The sequence below is a fragment of the Rissa tridactyla genome, chromosome 14 (genome assembly GCF_028500815.1).
Source record: "Rissa tridactyla isolate bRisTri1 chromosome 14, bRisTri1.patW.cur.20221130, whole genome shotgun sequence".
Lineage (NCBI taxonomy): Eukaryota > Metazoa > Chordata > Aves > Charadriiformes > Laridae > Rissa > Rissa tridactyla.
In genome coordinates, this window is record NC_071479.1 from 6,519,199 (window position 1) to 6,545,279 (window position 26,081).

At 59.0% G+C, this 26,081-nt stretch overlaps 1 protein-coding gene across 2 annotated transcripts; it reads right to left on the reverse strand.

Annotated features, from left to right (window-relative positions):
* Nucleotides 1-25,808, reverse strand: PRRX2 (paired related homeobox 2). 2 transcript variants are annotated; one of them, XM_054220679.1, is made up of 4 exons: nucleotides 25,565-25,808; nucleotides 3,618-3,802; nucleotides 3,265-3,443; nucleotides 1-2,702 (listed from the first exon to the last, which is right to left on the reverse strand). In XM_054220679.1, exons 1-4 carry the CDS (start codon nucleotides 25,806-25,808, stop codon nucleotides 2,567-2,569), a joined length of 744 nt encoding a protein of 247 aa, XP_054076654.1. In that variant the 3' UTR covers nucleotides 1-2,566. The 2 variants fall into 2 exon arrangements, with proteins under 2 accessions (XP_054076654.1, XP_054076655.1); XM_054220680.1 differs by having other exon boundaries at nucleotides 1-2,705; nucleotides 25,565-25,797.
* Between the last annotated feature and the right edge of the window lie 273 nt (nucleotides 25,809-26,081).

A 26,081-nucleotide genomic window follows, 5' to 3' on the forward strand; every position in this document is an offset into this window, starting at 1 on the left:
TACTCAGTAAAATATTTATTCCTCCATTATTTCACAAGAGTTGTTTTTACAAAAACCTTACAAAAATTTCCAAAACACAGACATGCAGAAGAGGGGGGGAAAAAAAAAAAATCCACTGTGGATCTTGTTACAAGTAATTGAAATGTACAAATAGAAAGGGCGAGAGGGAGCTTAGATTACAATAATCCCTCTGTCCTGCTACCCCTCCGCGGGTGCAATTTGTATCTCGTCTCGGTGAGGATTCAGCATTGACTGACAAGCCGCGATAAGCTGCCAAGAGCACGGCGAAGGAGGGGCCCTAAGATGAGGAGCAAATGTTTTCAAATATATATATACATATAGATATTTAGTGAAGAAATATTTATTCCCTGCTTTTTTTAGGTTTACAGAAACGGCATCTGCAAACTATTAAATGGGTTTATTTTCATTAATGCTCTCAAAGAGGCAGCGACATTTATATCCCTGTGGTTTCGTCTTGTATAACTGAAAAAAGAGCCCTGTGCTTTCCATGGGAATAGACCCCCCCCAGCCCCATCCTCCTGCCCCAAGTGCCGTTTCTCATGGCGGATGATTCGATCTGCAGTGGATCCCTCTTCCCCCTGGCCTGGCACGTCTTGGCTTTTGTCAGGTCTCTGTGTGGTGTCTCGCTGCGGTCTGGGGAGCTGTGTGCTCCCATTCTGGTACGGCAAATGTGTGTGTGTCGGGGGGGGATGCCAGCCCTGGAAAAAGGGGTGGGGGGCACAGGGTGGGTGCTTAGGGTGAGTTTGCTCCCTGGATGAGGTGGGCAGTGTCGGTCAGGCTGTGCCCCCTCCCTGCCCACCATGCTTGAGGAGGAGGAGGTGGCTGTTCCCGACTTAGGGGCTGCATTGGGTGGAGCAGGGAAAGCTGGGGCTGGAGTGGCTGGTTCACCCCCAGCCAGAGGACACGTGCTCCTCTCCCGGTTCTCCCATCAGGTCTCCGGTGCTGGGTGAGTTCCCCTGGGCAGGTGCTGCCAGGGATGAAGCTGAAGGTCCTGGTGTCACAAGCACTGGGTACCACGTGCGGCCGCAGTGACAGCCCCAGTAGGAAAGGGAGAGGATGCTCCTGGGAGTGCTGGGGACATTTTCAGCCTTGGTGTCGCATGCTGGAGGTTGTTTACCTGGAGGAAGCACCTTAGCAATTGCTGTGTTCACCCTCAGACCTACTGCTACAGTCCTCAGCGGGGCTGAGCCCTTCTAGGCAGGTAGGGCTGGTGCCTTCTCCGTCCAGGCCACCCATCTGAGCTGGTGGCATCCATGTGCTTGGCTGATGGCTCTTTGCAGTGGCTGAGGAAAGGGTGGCCTGGCTTCTAGAGGGCTTTTTCCACAGGGTAAAACCTCCATCACTTCGGCTCATGCCCCATTGCTGCAGTATTGGCAGGAGAAGGTGGTGGGTGCGTCTCTGCAGCTCAGTCCCACGGGCAAAGGACCGGGGTGGCATTAGCCTGGGGCAAGTTTGCCCACCCTGTGTCCGTCCCCCGGCACGTCCCACCTTGCAACCTCATTAGGCTGCACGGCAGGGTGGGACGAGGGGGAAGCCATTTCCTTTCTGCAAAACCAAAAAAAGCCCACCCCCATGGAGTCGCCAGGCCCAAACCCCCGCACACATCTGCGGAGCTGCCGACGGGGAGGCTGTGCCTCCGGAAGGCGAAGCCTGCTTTGCCGTTGGCATGAAGCGCTGGGAGCCGCCTACTCAGCTGAAACCCAACAGCTTTTTCCAATTTTCTCTTTCCCTGGGACGGTTCAATGACCTGGGGCTCTGCAGAATTGCTGGCAAAACCCACCGAGGCAGGGCAGCGGTGCCTGTTTGGGGACCGGAGATGCTCCCCCCAGCTCATGGGAGACCTCACAGGCTCCGAGCGAGTCCGTAGAGATGCTCCAGCACTCCTTGCCCCTCTGGGAAGAGACAAAGCCTGATGCCATCGACACAGGCAGCTCCTAAATGCAGGCAGCGTGGTGCAGGGGGCTGGCTGGGGCAGGGACGAGCCGTCGGCTTCCCAAAGTCTCTCCCAAGCACTGCGGCTGGGGATGCACAGAGGGGCGAACGCTTGGGTCCATTTCGGCACATATGGTTGAGCACTGCGAGTCACAGCCCGGGGAAAAGGGGGGCTCGTGATCCTCCCACCGCCGCATGTTGTCCCTGCGGGAGGAGAAGACCCAATAACTCTTTGGCTCTCTGGGTGAGATACCCAAATTGGTCAAATCCAATAGTCCAAGTTCCTTCCATGTTTGGAAGCAAATTCTTGTTCCCTTGGCAAGTCTGTTTGTCCTCGAAGAGCGCGTGGGGGGTATGTGTGTGTATATATAGCCTTTATTATAAGGGTGTGCGGAAAAGCAAGTTTCTAACCAAGTTTGCTCCATATGTGGCTATAATTATGTGCCACTTCGGCCTGGGACTGACTCTACCTTCAAAAGGGAAGAGGAGAGGAGAGGTGCTGAGACATTGGATGAGTGGCACGTAGGTTGAGCAGGCAGCGGATTTGTCCTGGACCAGCACAGGAGCTCCACGCTGTATCCTGGATGAGGCCACGGGGTGGGCTTTGCCCTGGTCAGTTCACGGTCGGCACCTGGTTCTGATGGAGGCTGAACTCTTTGGCTTTGAGGCGCAGGCTGGCGATGCTGTTGGCCATGTTCACCCCTTGGGTGGGCGTCGCGGTCCCGCTGGAGCTGTAGGAGGGCACAGTGCTGCTGGGAGGGAGCAAGGGAGGAATGAGGCATGGCTCATGGAGGAGTCCCCATGCCCCGCGCAGTCCTGCCGGCTTCCCAGGTCAGACTGGCCGTTCCCTCTTAGACATCTCCCACAAGAGCAGTCAAGGCTTCAGCATTTTTATGTGGCTGGATGCATGTGGGAACTCTTCAAACTATGCACCAGGAGGCCCTGCCTTGAGCTGTTGGACGAGATGGCTGGATGCAGAGAGCTGGGAACCAGAAGGGACCCATGCCACCTCCCTTGCCAAGATGTGGGAAGGGTCAGCACAAGGGCAAGCGAATCCCTTGCGAGGACCAGGGCCCACGCTCTGGCCCTGAAATGCATGGAGGCAGGGAAGCCTGCTCAGCGGTGGCCAGGGGATGCTCAGACGGGGCTGAAACAGGTTCCCAAAGCAAAGGTGAACAAGCTCCTTTCAGCCCCACAAAACCCCCCGTGTCCTCAGCAGCAGCAGAGGGCTGTACTCCCATGGCAGTGGGGTGGTCCCTAGGCAGCCTGTCCCGTGGCCACCTCCCCAGCTCCTCCAGAGCCTGCACCTACCTGTACGGGGAGGTGCTGGTCCAGGAGAGATACTCCGGGGTCAGTGCGGTGGGCCGTGGAGCCATGGGCTGCTCAATGGCTGCTTCTTGGCTGTAGGATTTGAGGAGCGATGCTGATCTGTTGGCCAGCATTGCCCTCTCGTTACGGCGAAACTTGGCCCTCCGGTTCTGAAACCAGACCTGCATGGGGAGGGAAGGTGGTCAGCGGGGACCTGGTGCAAGCAGGGATGTCCCAAGCATCCGTCCTACTGATCGTGGTCATATGCAGGATGAAACGAGAGAGGGGACAGTCCCTGCTCCCGCCTGGAGACAAGGCAGAGGGTGTTGTTTTCCCCCACACAAACCTTTGCTCACCTGGACTCTTGCCTCGCTGAGGTTGACCCTTCTTGCCAGCTCCTCCCGCACAAAGGCATCGGGGTAGTGCGTCCTCTCGAAGACCCTTTCCAGGGCCTGCAGCTGGCTGCTGTTGAAGGTGGTGCGGTTTCTCCTCTGCTTCTTCTTCCTCTTGGCTGCCCCACGGCTTGGGCTCAGGCTCTCGCCTGTGGGGAAAGCACAGAAGAGGCCACATGAGAGCCAGACACGTGAGAGATCCCACACGGGCACCTGGCCAGGCTTGAGCCCTCCTGGGGGTCTGCAGTGCCCTGCTCCATACCAGCCGTGCTCCCTGCAGGCACCTGGGACACTGTGGGGAGCGGCACACGTGCAACCCTATGGTCTCCATGAGACTCAAAACCTATTTCAGGACCTGCTGGAGCTCAAGGTTAAACCCCACACTTGCAAAGACCTGTGGTGGTTTTATGTCTGGCTAAAACCACCCGGACCTGATTTTGAATACCAGTCTCAGTGGATTCTGGGGCAGCACTTGAGCCAAACTGCTGTGACTGCATCTCACAGCTTCCCCCCAGTGGGGACACATCCACAGGTTGTCTTGGGCTTGGCTCTTACTACGGGTTTAGGTCAAACTTGCATCGTTGGCGATGGAAATTCAGCACCAAAATATCTCAGAGAGGTGGGTCTCAGCTCCCACCTCCAGCACCCCCTGAAGCCCCGGCTGTGGCATGTCCCCAAGGTGACACAGGACTGCAGCCAAGCATCTGCTCATCCAACCCTGGTCTTCAGAGCTAGGAACGAACACCACTGCGTCTCGCAGAGCTGAGCCTCCGCAGTGTTTATTTCTGGCTTTGCTGGCTCATGGAAACATGAAGCTGAGGGTGTAGTTTGGTTTCTCAGTATTGATCTTGGGCTCTCAGCCAGGCTGAGATTAATCTCCTCTTTGTCACTAATATCATCAGGTTTAGGCAAGTTTATGAAGTCTTTTTCCAGGATACCCAGTCAGCTGCCTGAAAAAGCTTCATGGGGAACACGTCTCGCTGTCGTTCTTCCGTATGGAGGTACTGGTTAATTATTCTTTCTGTTAATAAAGCATCTGGATCCAATCTGTACCTACTGGTGGGAAAGTATTTTGGAATTATTTGAAATGTTAATAGTTTTATGACATTCTGATTCATAGCAGGGTTATATTGGGGTTTTCTGCTCTATATCATTGTAGAGGCCATGATGGCAGGAATTACCAGTCCCTGAATATGCTCAAGAAATAAATACTTGCTAATAAGCTATCTTGATACTTATTAAATAGATGTGCAGCATTTTCAGATAATACTTGAACAAGTAACAAAATCTACTGGAAGGGATATTAACTCCCCTGCTTCAAGTCACCACCAAGCTGTTGAGCAGGAGGAAACTATGTGTTCCAAGATCTTTAAGGCCAGAAAAACATTCTTGGACCTTAATTCTGAATAATTCAAGCCATGAAACCTCCACCAACAAGTTTTCCATCAAGTCCCTAAGGTCCCTTTGTACCCGAGTACACCACTTTCAAAGGCTGTCCCGTCCTGAGATGAGCCATGAGGACCAGAGACACCCCAATATCTGCTGGCAGGTTGTCCCTGGGACTAGTCACTTTCTTCTCAAAGTAGGGTCCAAACTTAGAGCTATTGCAGAGTTTTCTTGCACCCTTCTCTAAAAATCCTGCTGCTGACTGATGCCACCAAGAGTGTCCTGGTGCCCGATGCGAGCCAAACCAAGGGATGCGGCAGAGAAGGAAGGGTTACGCTTATTTCCATTGCTGGCAGTGACCTCCTGAAAAGAGCAGATGGCTTCTCTGGCGCTTTGCTATAGCGAGGACCAGTGCCAGGGCCTGGGAGCACTGGGTGCCTCCAACACCCTGACCCATTAAGGGATGAGGCATTGGGCTGGGAGGAGATGCAGGGATGTGGAGGTGGGACCTGGGCACCACCACCATCCCCGTTCCCCGTCTCCCAGACACATGCAGGGATGCTGCATCATTTTGACCATGACCAGGCCAAATTGCTGGGATGGTGGGGAGAGGGGAACATCCCCGGATGGGAAGGAGAGGAAAAGGTACTCTGTCCACCTCCCAGGGCCTTGCTGCAGCCACTGGCATTTCTCTGGGTCTTTTATTGTGTTCTAGGTGCATTTGGACCTTGGTTGACAATCCCTTGGACTGGAAACAGCCTGTGCTCTTGTTATCTGGGACATGGCCTTCTTAGTTGGGTACAGAGATGATGGTTGGTGCCGTGCCTGAAATACATGTGGGTTTGAGGCCCTTTCCCTGGCCAGGAAACCGCAGGCTGCCCTTCACCGCCGTTTGTGTTTAAAGGCTCACAAATAAAATTCTCCAGATTCCCTCCAGCCCTTGTTCCTGCAGCTTCAAATGTTCTGCCAGTCTCCGCTTTCCAGTTGCCCCTTTTAGTTAAACTCCTTTTTTGGTCCTGTTTTCCTTCAGCGAGCTAACGAGCCACTGGATTAAAATACATGAAGTCCAGCCACGGTTGTCCCTGAGTTTTCCAGGAGCCTGGGACCGAAATGGGAACCATCAGGCTGGGAAGGAGCTACAGGATGTAACAGGGTGAGAGACGTTTCCTTGCGGGTTTATGGCCACCCCATAGGGTTTCTGAGGAAATTATAGACTGGGGCTTGGTTCAAAAAGTGCCGTCACCAAGGGCACCCAATGCCCCCACCGAACCAACAATGGTTTCAACAGAAGCCTAGTAAATGTATAAATAACGTTTATGAACCCCCTTCAGTTTCGTCCCCCATTTAAAATCTGGCTATAGGACTTTTCCGTAAGTGATGGCTTCTCTCACCCACTCTAATTTGGCTCAAAGCAAGGAGGAGGAGGAAAAGTTTCTTAAATTAACTCTCAACCCAGCTCCGTAGGATCTGGTCCCATTTCTGGCTGGTTTCTATCTCCCCAAACCTGTGGAGGCAAGAACTAAACGGCCACAGAAGCCGAGCAGAGCCGAGGAATTCCTGTATGGGGCTGGCAGGCATGCTGGGATGGAGATTTAAGACATGATTTGGGTCAGGATGTGTCCAGGTACTGGCAGTTACTGCGTTTGGAGAGCTGCAAGCCCTGTGCCGTGCCTGACTTGGGACGTTTTTTTCAGCCCCTATCGCTGGTTTTAATGGAGGGACCTTCTCCTGACCACAAAACCCTGGGGGATGCTCCAGGAAGCTTCTCAGAGGGTGCTGATGGCCAAAACACCTTCCCCACCTACTCACACCTCCCCTAAAGCACACTGCGCCCCAGTGTAGCTCAGAACTCCCCAGTCCCCCACAGAAACCTTTGCTTTCCAGCTCAATTCTCTGCTACGTTCATTTTCCCACCCCATTTTCCACCCCATCTCCGTACTGCAGGGAGGCAGCTCCTGCCTGGGGCGCCCGCCTGGGTCCTCTGTTCTGCTCAAGGACGAGCCTCGGTAGCGGATCGACATCTTTTCCCCATTAGCTCAGGCATCGCAGGCTTGTGGGACTAGATAAATGCCACCCTAATTGCCGGCGGCGTGCGTCTGACAGGTTTACAGCGTGCAAAGTCGGGCCGGATCGCTTCTATCAAAGATGCTTTAATAACCCCAAATCAGCTTTCCTAAAATGAGCACCACTAAGCGCTCTGCAGCATCAGAGGAGAACAGGGAATGGGATGGGTTGGGTCCCTGAAGACCCCCTGCCGTCTCGCTGCCACCCATCCGCGGGAATCGCATTTAACCAGACTCGCTGGCACCTTGATGGAGGAGTCGGAAATTGGTTCCGCGCTCCAATGGCCTTCCAGGAATTAGACTTTGTGATTGCACAAAGTCAAAAACCAGCTCGCCACCATCTTTCTTTTGCCCCAAAGCAGAGCTCAGGGAGGTTACGGGGAGAGCCGAACCCTTGCCTTTGTCAGTTATAATTTGGGGGTTTCATGTGGGGCACGGCTGGAGGCATTGGTTGATTGTCCAACCCCGAGGTCAGAGGGGCTCCTGAGCCACCCCCCAGCCACCTTTGCCTTTGGCGTATTTATCTTCCACTGATTACCATTTCCGCTAAAGGGAAAAAAAAATGCAGGGGAAGGGGGAAAACGGGGGGGATAACGTTACCGAATAACGAAAGATGACATGAGGGGGAGGATGGGGAGAGGGAGGTGCAGGGGCTTTGCGCAGAGCAGTGTACTTGACAAAAAAAAGCCTTAAATTGCCCCAGCGTGTTAGAAAAGTCATGAGTCTTTTTGTCCACGATGTGGGTGAGTTTTGGGGTGCTGGATGGAGCCTGGGTAACCTCCAGCCCCCTCTCCGCGATGCCCGACCTCAGGCGATGCTGCCTGCCCGAGAGCTGCGGGCAGCCCTCTGCCCTGGGGATGCCATGGGGGTGCTGGGAGTCACCCCAAAACCCTTCTCCATGGAGGAACACTGACTCTGGGAAGCCTGGACCGTGCCGGCGAGCCAACGCTGACGCTGGGAGCTGTGGATTGACCGGTCCTGCCCCATTTGCAAAGGCAGCGGCCCCAGCGCTGCCGGGTCGGGGCTGTGCTGGTTCAGCTGAGCGCCAACCAAGCCCACTTTTCTGGCTCTTGCCTTTTCCCTCCGTGCTTCCATTAGTTTTCCATAGGAAGGACTCGGCAGGTTTCAGCTGCCGGAGCCTGGGCGTGGGGCTTGCCAAAGGGGGGCCCCCACGCTGGCAGGGCCCCCAGCCTCCCGCCCAGCAGCCGCCGAGTGCTGTAAAGAGGTAATTTTCACTAGATTTCCACCGAGGCTTCGGCTTTGACTTACGACCTCCATTAGCGAGCGATAAACGACCTCCGTGCAGCTGTGAGCCAGACCTAACCAGCATGTACACTCCCAGCCGCTCGCGCGCCTGATCCCCGGGGATGGCGACGTCCCTGGGCAGGGATGCTCCGGCAGGGCGGCTCATCCCTCGGGATGGCTTTCGGTGGTGGGCTCCATCGCCAGCCATGCTCAGTCTCCCACTGCGAGGCGGGTCCCCTCTGGACATCCAGTTTGGGGGGTTTCTTTGCAAAATGCTCACCCTAGAGCGCAGCGTCAGCCCGGCATCGTCCTTGCGACCCACGACGGTCACCTTGTCCGACTGCAAGCCTGTCTGTCCCCTGGATGATGCCGCAACCCCCCCCGCCGCGTGCACCACCACCTCCTGGGACAGGTTTTACCGGCTCCGGCTCTGCCACTTGGCTTTTGGGGTGCAAATGCCCCCCTTTTTCAGGAGCCATGCCGGGAGGGAGTGTGTTCAACCCTCTCTTCCAAAAAAACCCAGGCTCCATCTCTTCCAACGTGTTTCATTTTCCATTGTGCCGTGGACCCCGGAGCCCCGAACAGTTTTCTGCCATTAAATTATTTCACGCGTTCCATTTATTTGTGAGCAGTTTGCCAAAGACCTTTTAAGCTTTAAATTTTTCACCCCCCATCCCAGCCAAATGATCAAATCTGCCGTACCCTTTACATCCCTTCTCCGCCTGGAATGGCATTTTTTTTCCCCTTTTTTTCTTCTTGGGTATAATTTAAGGGTTGAAATAGCCTGGAGGGAATTAGCTGTAAATTCTTCCTAAGACAAATAAATTCAGCCCTCTAAGTTTCTACGTTTTTCAAACTGTTGAGAGACGTTTTGGGTTTGTTTTACTTGAAATAATGATCGTGGCATATCTGACCCTCAGGCTGCGGCCGGCTCTAACCAAATAAATAGCTTTTATTAATTAAGGTTTATCCTTAACAAATAAAACCCCAATTTGATCTCGGCCGGCTGAATTAGCAAAAATAAACAACGGGTTCTCTGGGCACTTGATGTGGATTTAACAAATTAACGCTGGGCCTTCATCAGGGAAGCCGCAGGGTGGTGGAGGCCTTTTACAGCCAAGAAATCCTTTGGAAAAACAATGTCTTTCGTTTCTCCCATGGTCTCTCTCGGTAAACATATGGACTCCCTTCATCCCTTTATATACTCGGGGGAAGCGGGGAGAGCTCCGGCGATGACGTCCGCCAAAGTTTCATGTGCAATTGTTTAACTTGTTCCTCTAAATCATGCAATGGGGAGGAAGCGTTTCCCTTCGGATCGTGGCGAGCAGCGCCAGAGTAAAGCTCTCGTGTTTTGGGAATTGCCCCCCCCATGGCGTCCCCCAACTCCAGCTCCTTTTTATCCCATAGCCATCAGCTGAGACACCCAAAGGCAGGGGGGGATTTGGGGTGTGACGGCAGCCGAGTGCAGCTGAACCCCTTTTCCAGCTACTGCCAGCACTGCCCTGTCTTGGGACAAGGCTGGGGACAGCTTTGGAGCCCCCGGGGGGGGTGTTTCCTGCCCGCACTGGGGCTTTGCGGGAGGAGGGATGGCAGGAGAGATGCTCCACAGGCCAAAGGGGAGCTGGGGGCTTGTCCCCGCTCGCGGGCGCAGGCGGCACAGGGTTTGTCGCAGAAGTGATGGTGGGAGCTGCCTGCGCCGCTACGGGTCTTTAATCTCCCCAGATCACCTCGGGAAGCCTGGGGGGGCTGAGAAGCAGCCGGGAAGGTGCCCCTCCATGTGTGCTGGGTCGCCCAGCTGTGGTGCCTTTCCTGCACCCACCGGTGAGCCCGGCCTGGGTGCACGGCACCAACACGGCGTCGCAGCTCAGGGGCAAAACCTTATCGGCGTAACTCTGTTTTCTGGGTGGTTTCAACCCACTACCCAGGGGAGAAGCCCCTTGGGGCCACCAGCCCCTACCCACAGGGTGCCGGTCTCGGCTTTGCTCCGCACGATGCTGCGAGGTCCAAACCCACCCCGGGAACAACCCGCAGGCACAGGGGACAGGGTGTCCCGGGGGAACGGGGGCTGCCAGCCCTTTCCCGGGCTCCCCCGCTGCCAGGAGCAGGCTCTGACCTCCTCATCCTGACCCACCACCGTCCCTGCTCCCCCTCCAGCCCAGCCCCAGCCTCCCGAAGACCCCGGGAAGGTCGGAGGCTCCGGTGGCGGTGAGGAGAATTGAAGCTGGGGGGGGTCCAAATGTGCTGAGTCCGAAGGAAACTTTCCCGGCTCAAGTGGCGTACATGAAAAATTTAAGAGAGGGGCAAGTCTCAGCTACTGGAGAAACATTACAGCGAAATGTTTCCGAGGATGTTTCACCTCATTAATTGTGAAAAAACTGAAACGCTGACACGTTTTTACAGGCTGCCAGTTTTGCTGGGGGAAAAGTGTCTGTGTTAAAAAGGAGCAGCTAAAGCCTGGACCAAGAAAGAGGCCAAGGCTGTCCCGGGAGGGCCTTCGCCTGCGCTCACTGACAGGCAGCAGCAGACTGTTTTATGGTTATAGAGCTGCCGCCGCACCAGCCAGAAACCACCCAGCGCCACGGTTCGCTGCCCCCGGCCATACGGACGCCCGGTTTTTGGGAGGATCCTGCCCAGCGGTGCTGCGACCCCGGGGATGCTCCAGGCACGGCTGCACCCCCCGAGCCCAGGAGGCTTTTCCCCCGGCACCCCCAGGAGCTGGAATCACTGCTCGGCGGCGATGCTGGGGATGGCGTGCGGTGTCCCAACGCCCATCGTGGCATATCTCACCGAAAGCCTGAACAACATGGGAAAGGTCCTGGAGAGCTCTCTGAGCCGGCAGCATCCCTGCATCCCAGCGGGGATGTGTCCAACCTGTGCTTGCAACCCGACTGTGGCATGACAGCCTTTTTTGGCTTATCCTTATCTTTAGTGCAGCAAACGCAGTGGGAACGTGATGCTTAGCTGGGTTTTGGGACCAGAGGGAACCTGGAAAGGAGGAGCCCTGTGTTGCGTGATGCTGCCTCTCTTGGGGACAGTCCCAGCCCAGCAGCAGCCACCAAATTCACCGGTGAGAGCCGTGAGCAGATTCAAAGCTGGCTCAAAGCTTCTCCAGCAAGGGTGGCAGTGATTTATCTGCTGCAAATCCAAGTATGCAAGAGGGACAAGACCAGGAGGTCACAGTGAGGAGGGCAGGGAGAGGGGATGAAGAAGAAGGGGATGAAGAGAGGGAAACTAGATGCTGGAGAAGCCAGGTAAGGGCCTGGCCAGCCGAGTCGTGCTCTGTGATTTAGAGAGGACAAGTTGAAAGCTGGTGAAATCCATGGGGCTGCAGTCATCTTGATGTGCCAAGCCCTCCCTGAACACTTCAGAGCCCTCCCCGCCACACCAGAGGGTCCTGCCCCAGCCGGAGGCTTGTGCGCAGCCCGGCACGGTCCTCGCCCAGCTGGGGCCAGAATCCGGGAATGGTGTTTTGGCACGGCTGGCTCCTGCGTCAGCGGAAGCATTTAATGAATTAATTGCAGCCACGTTCCCTGAAGGAGGAGGCAGGGTCGGTGGGATGCTGTCAAGCCTTGGGAAGGGGCTGGGGAACATCTTTGGCCCCAAAGCTCCGGTGGGAGAGGGATGAGCAGCATGAAAAATTCCCCTCCTGCTCTCCCGGGCGGCTGGGGGAGATGGTGCTGTCATCCACCTTTTACCCAGAGTGGGAACGATTTGCCTGGGGACAGATCTTTGGAGAAGGGGATGTGGACAGACCCCGCTGCCAGGCTCACCGGCTCCGGGATGCACCCCAGTATCCTGGCCCTGGCCCCAACCCTGTGGCAGGATCCAGACCACAGAGCCTGGCACCGCCAGCCGCCTCCGAAACAACCGCTCCAGAAACAGCCCTGAAAGCCAGGCAATGGCGTTGGCGCACAGTGCGGGGCTCGGCAAAGCCTCTTGCTGTGCTTTCCCAGCCGCCTGGCTCCCGTGCTCCTGGGGAGCCATTGTGCGGGGCCACAGGGCTCCGACTGCCTGGCTGCGCCCACGGATGGGTGGCACCAGCCCAGGGCATCCAGCCCGGGTCCCAGGGTGCCGAGCGCATCCCTTGGGCTTGGTGATCTTCAAGCGAGAAATTCCCTCCCAGGGCCATGCCCGTGCGGTGGGTGACCCCAGCCTAGCAAGGGGCTTTCAGGAGCTGCCAAGAGCATCCCGTGCGCTCGGAGGAGGCTGCAACCGCAGCCCGACACAATGGGCTGTCCCGGCTCCAGCGCCGCCATCGCCTCCATTGTGTCAGGTCTCAGTGGGGATGGAGCTGCCGAGAAGCCGAGCAGGGGACGAGCCAGGGTGCTGCTCCCCCCTGGATATCCTGATTTTCCCACCAAGGGATGGCAGGGCGAGGAGAAAAGCCTCCCAGGAAAGGTCCATCCTCTGCGGGAGTTTGCCGGGGATGGTGGCACTGCAGCGGTCACCACCAGGTGCCCCAGTTGGCTTTGCGTGGTCAGGGTCTGGCATCTGGTGGAGGCCCCATCCCTCGAGACATTCAAGGCCAGGCTTGATGAGGCTCTGAGCAACCTGATCTAGTCAAAGATGTCCCTGCTCACTGCAGGGGGGTTGGACTAGGTGACCTTTAAAGGTCCCTTCTGACCCAACACATTCTATGATTTTATGATTGTATGATTCTCTGATCTTCCCTGCTCGCAGTGGGGGAACGTGCAGCTCAAGGGGCTTCACTCCCCTCTGGGGTCCCCCTTTCCTAGATGGGGCTGGGGCTGTGCCAAGCCTCCGAAAACTCATCCACACTGGTGCCGGTCCGGGATGTCCCCTGCCAATGCCAAAGAGGGGGAGAGAGGATAGATACAGGGATGTGGTGCGTGTTATGCTGTGGCTCCCGGCTTTGCCCAGGGATGCTCCAGGAGGCTGAGTCAGACCAAAGGGCTCCTCAGGCAGATGCTCATGGCCACGGGGCCATAAGTGGCATGAGCCACTTGGCCAGACGACCTGAAGCCCTTATGGCACAGCCAAGCACCTCAGGAACAGGCAGCACGGTGGGTTTGCAGCGCTGAGCCGGGCCAAGTACAGAGCAGCACCGACCGACGGGGGAGCAGGAATTTTAATTTTGTTCTCCCACGAATCTGCCAGCCCCCGTGGTGGAGGCCCGGGGACCAACAAAAGGCGCTGGCTCTCCCCCAGCCGCTGGCGGCCGGGAGCTTCCCTGGCGAGGAGGCATTCACTGGGGGGGTTTGCTTTCATCTGCTGGGCAGGAGACCTTCTCGTGGTGGGACGAGACCAGCACCGGGGCTGTCCTGCATCTCGCACTGCTGTAGCACCCTGAGATGCCCCTGGGGACGAAGCCCCCGGGCACCCACCTGGGATGCAGCTTTGCCAGCGCTGTTTATGCTGCGCATTAAAATAGCTGCGCGCGGAGAGTGGCAGCGCCGGTGATGGCTAACAGATGTGTGAACGGGCTTCTGTGGGGCGGGGAAACAGCCGGCCCTGGCCCCACTGCCGAAATGCTGGGGTTTGGGTCACCCCTGGGCACCGCAGCGGGGGTCCGGGCAGAGGGGACGGCCACGGTGGCTGCCCACAGCCATGGGCCAGGGGGATGCCGGGATGGACAATGCCGGGATGGATGATGCCAGGACGGATGGACCCCACCGTCCTGCATCAGGGCTGAGCATGGCAGCCGCTGCTTCTCTCCCTGTCCCGTAAATGTTTTAGGTACCATTTGGTGCATCCATGATGCAGCCGCAGAGGTGCCAACCGACATCGTTCACACGCGGCCGCCTGACATAACAAGTTACAGTTTCCCACCAGGGCACAGGGCATGTGTAATTAATTAACGCTAATGAGACTTGTGCAAGCGCTGGCCCCGAGAGCGGCACCCCGCCTGCGCTTGCAAAGCTCCACCGAAAACTCAGCCTTAACTGCAAAGTGGGTTTCTCTGGGGGGTTGGGAAGGGGACGGGATGGCGGGTGCCTCGGACCATCACGGCGTCGAGAGCTCCCTGGGACGTTTGCGTGGTGTTTCAAAAATAAGACTAATCAGCCAGGGCTACATAGCAGGAACGCTGTGGAGAGGGCTGGCTCCCGGCCAGGGACCCCTGGCATGGCAATCCCAGCCTTCCTCTCCCCACTCCGCCCCCACAAAAAAAGGTGGTTTCTTGAAATTTAATAAGCAAAAGCCCACAGCAAGCCAGCCCCAATGGCTTCTGGCACTGAGTCCCAAGCCCAGCCCACCAGGTTAAAGCACAGACCCCACCGCATCAGGGTCATTGCCAAGGTGGGGGAAGAGGATGGGCAGGAACCAGGGGGGAATGGTGGGAACCCCCACAGTGTCACCTCCTTCCACCGACCCAGCTCCCCTCTCTTTTTTGAGGCCATTTGGGTGTTTTTCACACCCAGGCCAAGATGCCACTGAGCCCGTGTTTTATCAGTGAGCACCGGCACCTGCCGAGAGCCCATCCTGCAGCCACCGCCGGCATCTCTGGACCGGGGACACCGGCACGTTTGGCCAGGGTGTGGATGGGCACAAGCCCCCGGCCAGGACCCCATCCCACCGGCGATCCGAGGAGGACACTCGTGGGCGCCGGCACGCACAGGCATCCCGGAAACCCTCGCCAGCAAGCAGCATCGCTGTCCTCCGGTCTGGTTTTCATTTGAGGTCGGTGGCCTCTCGCCAAATTTATTGTAAAACATTCATTTTAATAAGTGGCTCGTATCTTTTTTTTTTTCTTTTCTTTTTTTTTTTCTAAAAACCCAGCCCGGTTAACTGTTTCCAGGTTAAAGCAGAGCCGTGCGCAGGGACGGCAGGGATGGCGGGGATGGTGGGGACAGCGGGGACAGAAGGCAGGTTGCTGGAGGCAGGTTCTGGCCACAGGGAGGACACCAGGGGACACCTGGGAGATGCCAGGGTGGGGGCAGCTGCATCGAGGTCCCACTCCTCCAAAGCCCGGCGGCGCTGAGATCCTCACCCTCGTCACCCCAAAGCTTTCATTCCCTCCGGGTCCCTGGGGAGCCCGAGCACCACTTTGCCACGCTGGGGACCCCAACCCCAGCACCAGACTGGCTGAGGCCCCAAAACCCAGCCAGGAGTAAAGTGGGGGACACACTGGCACCGGTGGTTGGGGACCGAGGGTGCAGGATGGGGACCCCCGGGCACTCTCATACAAATCTCATTAAAACTTCACCCCCGATGGGTAACCGGGTCATGCTGAACACGCGAAGGGCTTTGCAAAGTGGACGGTGTGCCTGCCTGGTAGTTTAGTTTTGACATTTGTTTTAGGTTTTATAAACCTCTAATACTAATAGAAATGCTTCAATGTCTTTTAATTTAAATGAAAACAGTTATTTTTTTAATTTAAAAATTCCCCTGAGGTATTTACAACCCCCAAATTACAGCCATGTGGCCGGCCCAGCCAAGAAAGTGAAATTGGTGAGGAAGGAGTGTGGCGGCTGAGCCGAGCCCAGGACGGCCCCGTGTCACCCATGTCCCCTCCCCAGCACCCCATGGATGCTTTACACCTTTGCTTGGGATGTGGAATCCCAGTCCATGGGGCAACCAGCCACCCCAAGCCGCGGGCCACGGCTATCCGCAGCGGGATGGCATCCTTCTGTCTTTCCTGCCTTCCTTCTGTCCTTACTTTTTCATCCTTCCCTCTGCCCCTTCTCCCTTCCTCCTCTTTCCCGTTCCCGGACAGGAGCAGCCCCGCAGCGCCAGTGGGTTTGGAGGCAGGAGCTGCCCCTGCCCGTTGTCCCCCGTCCTGCGCCCTCCTCATCTGTGCTGCTGCCGGACCCGGCTCTTTGCTCCCCCCCACCCAAGCACCGTGTGCGGGGTCCTCTCTGCGCTCCCCTGCACCCCAACAGCCCCCCAGCCCCTGCAGTGCCCTGCACGGCTCAGGGTGCGATGCAGCCCCCCCACCTACACAGACCGCGGTGCCCTGTACACCTCGGGGTGCAATCCGCCCCCCCGCCGCCCAAGCGATGCCCTGCATGACCTGGGGTACAACGCGATCCCCCTGCATGCCTCGGGGTGCAATGCAGCACTCCCTCCCCCTGCAATGCCCTGGATGACTCGGGGTTCAGCGCAATCCCCCCACAAAGCAGTGAGCTGCGTGACCTGGGGTACAACGCAACACACCCCCACTCCCTGACTCAGGGTGTAATGCAGCCCCCCCATACACATACTGCAACGTCCTGTACAGCTCGGAGTGCAACGCAATACCCCCCCCCCCACACACACTGCAATGTCCTGTACGATTTGGGGTGCAACGCAACCCCCCCCCCCGCAGCAATGTGCTGCACGACCTGGGGTACAACGCAGTCCCCCTGCATCACACTGTATAGGGGTGCAATGCAGCCCCCCTATACAATATATTCTATATAATATACACTGCAATGTCCCATACAGCTTGGGGTGCAATGCAACACACCTCCCCACACACGCACTGAAATGTCCTGTACAGTTTGGGGTGCAGCCCCCCCATACCCACACTGCAATGCCCTGTGTAACTCGGGGTGCAACGCAATCCCCTCCCACACACTGTGCTGCATGACCCGGGGTACAACGCAGCCCCCCTGCACGACTTGGGGTGCAAGGCAGCCCCCCCTATACAATGTATAATCTATCTAATACACACTGCAGTGCCCTGCACGACTCGGGGGGCAGCCCCACACCCCGGGGCGGCACAACCCCGCTGCACCAACGCCTCCGCTCCAGCCCCGTACCTGGGCTGCTCCCCGCAGCCCCTGGGCTCTGCCCCCTCCCCAACGCCCCCCGCTCCCGCCGGCGCTGCCATGTGCTCCCCGGCGCTCCCCCGGCTCCCCTGCCATGTGCACTCCAGTTTCCTTGCGTGTGAAGCCTGCAGCCTCTCAGATTCAGTGGCTGGAAAGGATGGCGCCTCTCCACATCTGGTTCAATGCGCGAGCCTGGCGCCTGGCTTAGCCACAGTCTCCATTCAGAGACACACAGACTTTAATAGACTCATACAATTCTTCCTGATCTATCACTGCAGCCGCAGCTGAAAAGCTGCTTTATTATACGCACTCCAAAGGGGGATGAGGAGGGAAGGGGAGGGGGCCGGAGACTGGCGCTGCCGCTCTCTGAAGGCTCCCAGCCTGACCGACGTCCCCCCCCCCGGGACCTGAGCTGCGCCCCCCCGGCCCCGCCCCAGCTCCTGGGGGCTGTTTGTCCCCCAGCCCCGGGGTGAAGGAGCAGCGCTGCGGCCTCGTTACGCCTCCTGCTCAATTAACGCCTGCGGCCCCCCCCGCGAGCTGCCATTTGCACCCAGCAGCGCGTATGGCCGGGGCAGTCCCCAGCAGAGCTGCAGGGGAGGGGGGGAGTAAGGGGGACCTCATCTGTCCCCCTAACGTCCCCAGAGGGGTGTGTGCCATCCCCCCTCCACCCCAAACTGAGAAAATTTCCCCCAACTCCTCCATCATTATCCCATTTACCCCCCAACTCCCAGCAGTGAGATCTGCAGCCGGAGCCATCAGCACGGGCTGCCCGTGGGCGAGGGGCTGCCCTGCGGGAGGGCTCCGGACCCCCCCTTCCCCTGCACCTCCTGCAATGCCCCCGGCAGCTCCCAGCGCTGGGGCTGGTTTTCCCAGGGGGAGCGCGGGGCAGGGGAGCGTGCGGTGAGGGACGCTGAGCGTGGACGGGGAGTTTCGTTATGCCGTGGGAAGGCTGGGAAACATCGCCCGCAGCCATGCGTCCCTCGGGCGAGCGCAAGCACTGGGAATGCCTCGAGGGTGAGGGCGGGATTTTTTTTCTTTTAATTCTCGGAAATTTGGGGGTGACCAGTGAAAAACAATCCAGTTCTGCAAGGCCGGGGCAGCGCTGGCTAACAGGATTTGGAAAACCACCTTGAAATGCCAAATCAGTCCTTCCTTCCCGAGAGGGTTTGTTTTCCCCATCCTCCCGGCCCTGCCTGGGCATCGCCGGCCCCATGCAGGCACCGGGACCGGGCAGGGGACGGCTGCCTCTGCCCACCGCGCTTTCACCCTCTTCCCAGTTGTTTTTTCCAGCCAGGAAAAAAACTGATCTGCACTAACCCTGGTCTAAATCCTTGCCCGAGCTCAGCCTGGCCACAACCCGCTGCCCCGGCATTTTAAAGGATGCTCTGAGCCTGCCCCGGTGGCTCGGGATCCCATCCTGGGAGGATAACTCCTTCCAGCTGCTGCTCACGCCAGGGGGAGGGGACAGGGTGCCAGCCTGGGGACACCAAGCTCCTGCCAGCCCCAGAGCACCCGGATCCCATCCTGCTTCAAACCTCATCCCTTCGGCTCAACGATTTTACAGCTCTGGGGGGGATAATTCCCAGTGGCCGGAGGAAATCAGCCCTAGGAGAAGGGGTGATCAGCCCCGCTCCCTGGGAGAGAAGAAGGATTTCTAACGAGGCAGCCTCAAAGCCCCAAATCATTTCATCAGCCTCCCAGCTACAGACACACGCCCAGGCTCTCTTAAAATGCTGATTCGTTGAAATTCGCCCATCTTGGCTGCACAGAGTCGAAATTTCATATTTTTCCTGTGAATCAGCCCCGTTCCCTGAAATAACAGCCCAAAAGGAGAGGGGAAATAGTCTTGCACTGAGCTGTTCCTGGTCGAGCTAGACATAACAGCCCGGGGGGGGGACGGGCAAGGTGTCCCCGTGCCCTGGCACTCTCCTGGGCTGGGCACGGCTGTGCCGCGGGGCGTTTGAGCTCTGCCGGGGCTTAAAGAACATCAGTGGGTGCTGCCGGGGCTCCCAAGGGAGTGGAGCAAAGCCCCGTGTCCCCACCACGTGTGGGACCCCCCCACACTGTCCCCTCTGGACCCTGTCGAGCGGTGGCTTTTGCAGCTCTGCCCCACACTCCTGCATCCTTTTCCTGCTGGAAAGGAGGGGTGGGAACGAGCATCCCAACAGCAATGGCTGCTGAAAACCCAGCTCTCTGGGGGTGCCAAGGGAAGAAAAATCCCAGCAATGAGAAGTTGGGGGGAGGGGGGGGAAGTGATTTTCCTGCCTTCCTGGCCCAGCCAAGGCTGCTCCGGCTCTCAGGCTCCCCCAACAAGTGGGGACCCATCTCTCCAAGCCCCAGGTTGGGTTTTTTTTTTTCCTCTTTACCCTCTGGCAGCAGCTCCCTCGCGCAGATGCGAGTGTGAGCGGGGACCCCGCAGAGCCCTGCAAATGCTGCAGAAAACGTGCTGGTATGTATTTCCCTGCGCCCCTGGGGAGGGCTCTGAGCGAGCAGGGCTGCTTCCCGGGGCCACAAAAGCCCCCGCTCCAACCCAGAGCCCCCCCGAGCTGGGGTGGGGGGAGTCTGGAACCCAGGTGGGGGCGTTCAGCCCATCTGGGGGCAAATTTTCCCCAAATTGCAGCCCAGGTGCCATCAGTCAGTAAGAACCTGAGTGCAACCCGGGGCGCAGAGCATCCTCCCAGCGGCACGGGGAGGAGCGGGATGGTGAGCGGGTGTCACCGTGGGAGGAGCAGGATGGTGAGCAGGTGTCACCCTTCAGGGCTGGAGGGGACAGGGAAGCACGGAGCAGTGGTACCACGGTGAGCCCTACGCCAGAAGCCCCATCAGACCAGGGGTCTCCCAGCTGTGACACCCACCCCAAGGTCCCTCCCTGCCTGCGCCTGGCAGCGGTTTGTGCTGCTCTGGCCAGTTTCAGCAGGGCTGTGACCTAACTCAGCCTCTCCTCCTGACCACACCATGGGAAAAGCATCGCTCCCACCCCCACCCTGTGGTTCTTGGATGGGCAAGACCCAGGCACCAGTTTTCCCCTGCCCATGGGACAGGGGACCCCCAGGCAGCCCACGTGCAGGACAGCAAGTCCCATGGCAGTGACGCAGGGTGAGAGCCACGGGGGAGGTGTCCCCGGTTGGGGATGGGAAGCCTGACCAGAGGGGTCACGCTGCAGTTTGGGGCTGTCCCCTGTCCCCTGCTGCAGCCCGGAGGGGTACAGGGTGGGTCCCTCCCCGGGTGGGTCCCTCCCCAAAACTCTTTCTTTTTTGACTGGGATACGCTGGGCTCCCTGCGAGCGGCTGGAAACCGTCTGGGCGAGCCGGGACACGTCAGGCTCCCCATCCATCCCTCGCCTGTCGCCAGCCTCGCACTAAGCGCAAACAAATGTGGAGGGCCAGGAGGCGGGCCGGGGCGGGGAGCTCCCGCCCGGATTAATTGGCACTTACTCAATACGTGCTGATGGATGCTGCACTGGGGACCTGCCAGCGTTGGGCACTAGGCAAGTGCTGGTCTTGGGCACGAGACCTGGCCGTGCTGTCCCCTCTCCCCTTAGGGACTGTCCTGCTCCAGCAGTCCCACGGGCACTGTCCCTGCATGGAAACAAACCCCTTGTCTTGGGGTTTGCAGCCCTCAGAGCCCTCCCAGGAGGGAGACGGCCCCAGGCAGGTGCTGGGGACGATGAAGGTGACATCCAGCCTCTGAGAGTCATGGCCATGCAAGGATGGCTCCTGTCCCGGTGCCACCCCACCCGGCTGTGCTGGCCTTACAAGGGCCGAGACAGCTCGCCTCCCCCCTGCCAGTGGATGCCACCATTCCTGGCTCCGCCCCGCAGGGACTGTCCCTGCCAAGGGCCCTGCAGGAGGTTTGCCAGCCCTGGAGGATGCCATGGACAGGGGCTCCTCTGCCCAAGCACCCTCAGCTGATGCTGTGTTGGGGAGCAGCGAGGGACCACGGGTGCTGTAGACGCCGTGCTAGCTGTGCTGCCCACCGGCAGGTCATGTCCTGGTGCATCCTGACCTCATCCCCAGGCTGGAGCAAGCAGGTCCTGGTGTCACCCCGAGCAGCCAAACACCTGCTGTCCCCCACTTTGGGGAACAAAAGCAGGAGAACATCTCCTTGGAGAGCTGCAGCCATGTCCAGCAGATGCTTCTCAAAGCCTCTTCCCCCGTGGGGGCTGAGTTGGGGTCCCAACACCCCCCATCCCTCCCTGCATGGTCACCCAGGAACCACAGAAAGCCTCCTGGGCAGAGGGGCTTGGGGTAATTTCCAGCACTTTTGGGGCCATGGAAAGCAGATGACAGCTGGAGAGAGGGGTCTGGTGTTAGGGGGCAGGGGGACCTCGGGTGGCTCCCCATGCCTGTGGCCCAACCCCGCTGGTCCCAGGGGTCCATATTGCCCTGAGCCAGGCACAGGGGGTCGGCCACGAGTTAATGACGCTGGTTCTAATTGCAGCTGAGCCACGTACGTGCACGGATGTCCCAGGGAAGGCAGATCCCCACAGGCACATCCCGGCGCTTTTTCAGCAGCGTTATGTTACAGAGCTGCCTCCTGTTCCCGCAGCTGGAGGGGCCGAGGTGTCCCCGAGCTGTGCTCCCCGTCTGGCAGGGACGAGCGGCATTTGGGAAGCTGAAATGTGTGCTGTGAGCCAGGACCAGCACAGCGCCCAGGCTGGGCCACCACGGAGACATCGGCTGGGATGGCTCTGCCTCGGGGAAGGTGCCCAAGCCCTGGCAGCATCTTGGGGCTGCTTGGGGCAATCAGCCACTGCTTGACCCCAAAAGCAAGCCCCTTCCCCTTTTCCACTGTTACCAGGTCCTTGTCCCTCCCTGCCTCGCTTCTCCCTTGTCATCTGCCTTGTTTGTGTAATTAAAACCAATTTGCTGTAACATGATCTTAATCCCCTCTGCCCCCTCGGCTGCAGCCTCTTCTCTCGCTTCATCATTGCTCTGCTCAGCATCCCCACACCCCCAGCGCAGGTCGGAGGGTCCCGGCCGCCCTGGGGGTGAGGAAGGGACCAGAGGAGCTGCTCTGCGAATGGGATGCCCATGGGCCACCACATCTCCCCATCCCATCACCCAGTGGGGCTTCAGCCATGCCTGCTCCACGCCGGAGGATCCCCTCAGAGGGGCCGCAGTCCTTCCTCTGAGCCTGGCCGCGACAGAAGTGGCTCTTTCTGAGTTTTCAGCCCCGAAGCGGCCGCCGGAGCCAGCGCCCGACTCCCTCTCCCATCCCCAGGCGGCACCAAAAGTAAGTTCATTGTTTGAAAAGCCATCAGTCAAGGCCTGCTGGCTAAAATTACCCTCCTGCTTTATCATCTTGAGAACATTAAGGGCTGTTGTTAACAGATGTTTCGCGTTACACGTTATTTGTTAGTCTAATGAAAGGAGGTGAACAAGCTTTCAAGACCTCAGAAGTTGTGTGGAAGGTTTTCGATGAGAGGCTGCTGCACTGCCCCGGGGGAGGATGAAGACGAAGCTGAAGATGGGGACGAGCCCTTGCCACCCTGTTGGCATTTCCTCGCTCTTGCCTGGCTTGTGGTACTTCTGCCTCTTAATTTTTGGGTGAGATGAGAGCAACGCATCGCACAGATGATATTTGCGCTCGGTCCTCCCAGGAGGATGCGCTGGGTGCCCTCGGGGCCAGTTTGGGGCCGGGGCCAAGGCAGGGTCTGAGCAGTCCCCTTCGCTGGAGAGGGAGGTGGGGACGGCTCCGGTCCTCAGTGCCAGCGGGAAGGAATATGCCAGCCCTGCAAGGGACTAACGGAGGGGCTGCTCCTGGAAGAGAGATGTGCCCAGGGCCCTGGATGTGGGGCTGCGCCCAGACACCCTCCCCAGCTGGGAGGGCTGTGGGCAGGGCAGGGAGGAGTTGAATCCCTCTCTGCAAAGTATGAAGCCCTGCCCTGAGCTTCTCCGGTTCTGCCAGTCTCGGGAACAGACACGTCCTCCTGCTGCGGCCACCTGGGCAAGGGGAGAGGGTTTTGTCGAGGTCGCTGAGCACAGCCTGGGGCTGCCTAAAGCATCCCTGTACCAGCTCTGCCAGGGTGGCCCCCCCCAGACCACAGTGAGCCCTGCCTGGCGGAGGGGGTGCCAGCAGCTTCACTGGGGGCTCAGGGCTGCTCTTCCTCCAACCCACCAGCACGATGACCCTGATAAAATCTTCCCGGCCGGAGCGCAGAGCCACATTTTGCAGAGAGACACTTGGGTACCGGGGTGCGTTTGCATTGATAATAAACCTGCTGCCACTGACCTGAGGGGGTCCAAGCTTGCATCTGGTGGAAAAACCCCACGGTGGTGAAGAGGAAGACAAGAAAACGCTGAGAGGCTGTTTTACTTTAGGATGCCAATAAAAGATAACGTTACTAGTAAAAGTTCCTCTGCTGTCATCACGCTGATGCTGAAAGCATCACAGATGAGTAGCAAAAGGCTGATGCTCACAAAGAGCGGGCATTTGCCTGGTATTTAGACTCTCCCCATCTCGATTTAGGAAATTGCATCCCAGTTTAGGTAGTGGCGACGGGTAACGGGCCTCACAAGTCAATGTTTGCATGCACACAGGTTTTCTTCTCTGTTTCCTTGTTCTCTTCTTGCTCGCTGCTCTCAGCTCCCATCGCTCAGGTATTTCTCTCTCTGGGTGGGATCAGAGGGAGAAATGCTTCCACTCCCGGACAGGTTGTCAGAGCATCCCAGGTGCTGACAGCGTCTTTATGCCTTCAACCTTGCCAAAACAGGTGCTAATGGGAAATATCTCCCATGGTCCAGCGGTGCTGGGATCAGTGGGCCAAACCCCAGGGGGTCTCTGCCCCGGGAGGATGGGCTTTTAGGGTGAAAAATGGTCTTGTGGGGATCAGCCAGCCCTCTTGCCTCTCTGTCTCTGGCATTTGCATCACCCCCAGTTCCCACTGAGACTCTTTGGGGTGTGTTAGGAGCTCAGCAGGGTGGTGGTTTCTCTGCTGTTTTGGAAATAGCCCTGTGAGGCAAACTAGCTGCTGTGGGCCAGGTTTCCAAAAGCTGCGCTGATTCCACATGGCATACTGTCCTCCCGTATGGTCCCATCAGTGAGCGAAAACCTCCCCACGGTCCCAAAGGCAATGTGAGAAGCACAAACAAATCCCAAGGGAAGGGGAGGAAGGATGGAAAATGACGCCGAAAATACCAGATACCACCCCAGAAAGCAGCGCCCAGCCTCACCCAGCCCTCAGCATCCCAAGCAGAGGCAGGTTGGGGGGCTCGGGAGGGGATTCTCCATGGAGGAAGGAGGTTGTGCAGGGAGTGAGATGTGGGTGGGAAAAAGATGCTTCAGACCCGTATGCAGTGTGGGAGCCGCAGGAGGGGACAGAGCACTCTGCGTAGGGGAGTTTCCCACCGGGAGCCCCTCACCACAGATTTGGGCAGCCTCCAGGGTGGGCTGAGCCCCCTTTACCGGCACAGCTTCCCGGGTGGGCTGTGCATCCCTGGCCAGGCATGGGTCAGGCCCTCGGCAGGGCCCTCAGCACCTCAGGGCTGCGTTCTGGGGGCCACAGAAAATAACCCCGGGGCACCAAAGCCCAGCCGGGGGGCAGGTTTGGGGGATGCCACCCCCAGGGTGCCCTCAGGGTGGGCACCACAGCCCAGAACATGGGAAGGTGACGGGGCTGCACCTCCACCCCACGCTCTGCCTCCCCTCTCCTTCTCCACCCCCGTCTCTCCTCCGTCCCCGAGGGGGACCCCCTGCTCCTGGGGGGTTGTGGGGCCGTCGGGTGCCCCCGGCCCGGGGCTTTGCCGCATGGACGGGGTGAATCCTCCTGGCCGCCGCCCCGGGCACGGGAGCAGGGATGCGCCGGGGCGGGCGGAGCGGCGCGGAGGGATGCGCGCTGCCCGGAGCGGACGGCAGCCGCGGAGCCGCCGGGCAGGCGGGATTGTCCCGTTAAAAACGCGCCTCCTGCCAGGACCGAGCACCACGAAACCGGGTCCCGGGTCGGTCCCCGTCCCCTCTGCCAGCCCCGGCTCTGTCCTCGCTGGCCCGGTGCTGCCGGCCCCGGGACGCGCTGCGGCGGGCGCACGGAGAGGACCCGCTGCGTCCCGGTCCCCCCCCGGGCCGCCCCGGCTCCCCAGGCCCGGACAGCGAGGCGGGGAGCCCCGGGGGAAGGGGGGGACCCCGCAGGCCGCGCAGCCCCGGGACGCACCGGCTGCCCGGTACCGTCCTATACCCGGCACCTCCGGAGACAGCCGGTGCGGGGTCCCTCCCCTCGGTATGGGGTCTTTGTACCCGCTGTCCCCGGTGCGGTGTCCCTCTCCCCCGGTACGATGTCCCTCTCCCCCGGTACGATGTCCTTCTGCCCCAGCCGTCGGGGTGTCGGCACCCCCGACGGGGGTCACCCCTCGCCTCCCTCCCCTCCCGGTCCCCCCCACCCCGCCGCGGGGGGACACCGACCCCCTTTGTCCGTCCTGCCCGGCCCGGAGTTGAGGGGGGCAGCGGGGACACTCCATCCCCGCCGCTGCCCCAAACCGGGGGGGACCCATCCCGGGGCGGCGGGACTCACCGTCCTGGGGCGCTGCCTCGCTGCCGCTGCTGCCTCCCGACGGCTCCGGCATGGCCTTGCCGCCACCGGCGGGCGGGGGGCCGGCCGGGGGGGTCCCGTTCATACCGGCCGCCACCTCCTCCAGGTCGAGGAGGTGGCTCACGCTGAAGTTTTTCCGGCTTTGAGGATTTTCGGGCGGCTCCGGGCCGCGCACGGCGCTGGGGGGGAACGGCTTGTCCATGGCGAAGGCTGGCGCCGAGTCCATGGCTCCCACCCCCAGCCCGTAGCCCACCCCGAGGTGCCGGGCCGCTCCCCGGCCCCCTTCCCCTTCCCCACCCCCCCCAAAAAAAAAAAAAAACAAACCCAAAAAAGAGAAAAAATATCGAAATAATATTTTTTTTTAAAAAAGGGGAAAAAAAATCACGGCTGCCCTGTGAGTCCGGCTCCCTCCCCAGCCCCTGTTCCGCCTTGTGCTGACGTCTGGGGAAAAAACCACGCTCCCAGCCCAAACTTTCTTCCCCTGCTCTTTGCTCTGGAG

Bases quoted from the DNA above. Each gene is read 5' to 3' on its own strand.
- PRRX2 (XM_054220679.1), bottom strand. From the start codon at position 25,808: ATGGACTCGGCGCCAGCCTTCGCCATGGACAAGCCGTTCCCCCCCAGC. The intron at 3,803-25,564 runs GTGAGTCCCGCC...CTTTCCCCACAG, and splicing joins CGAGGCAGCGCCCCAGGACG to GCGAGAGCCTGAGCCCAAGC. The intron at 2,703-3,264 runs GTAGGTGCAGGC...CCCTCCCAGCAG, and splicing joins ACCAGCACCTCCCCGTACAG to CACTGTGCCCTCCTACAGCT.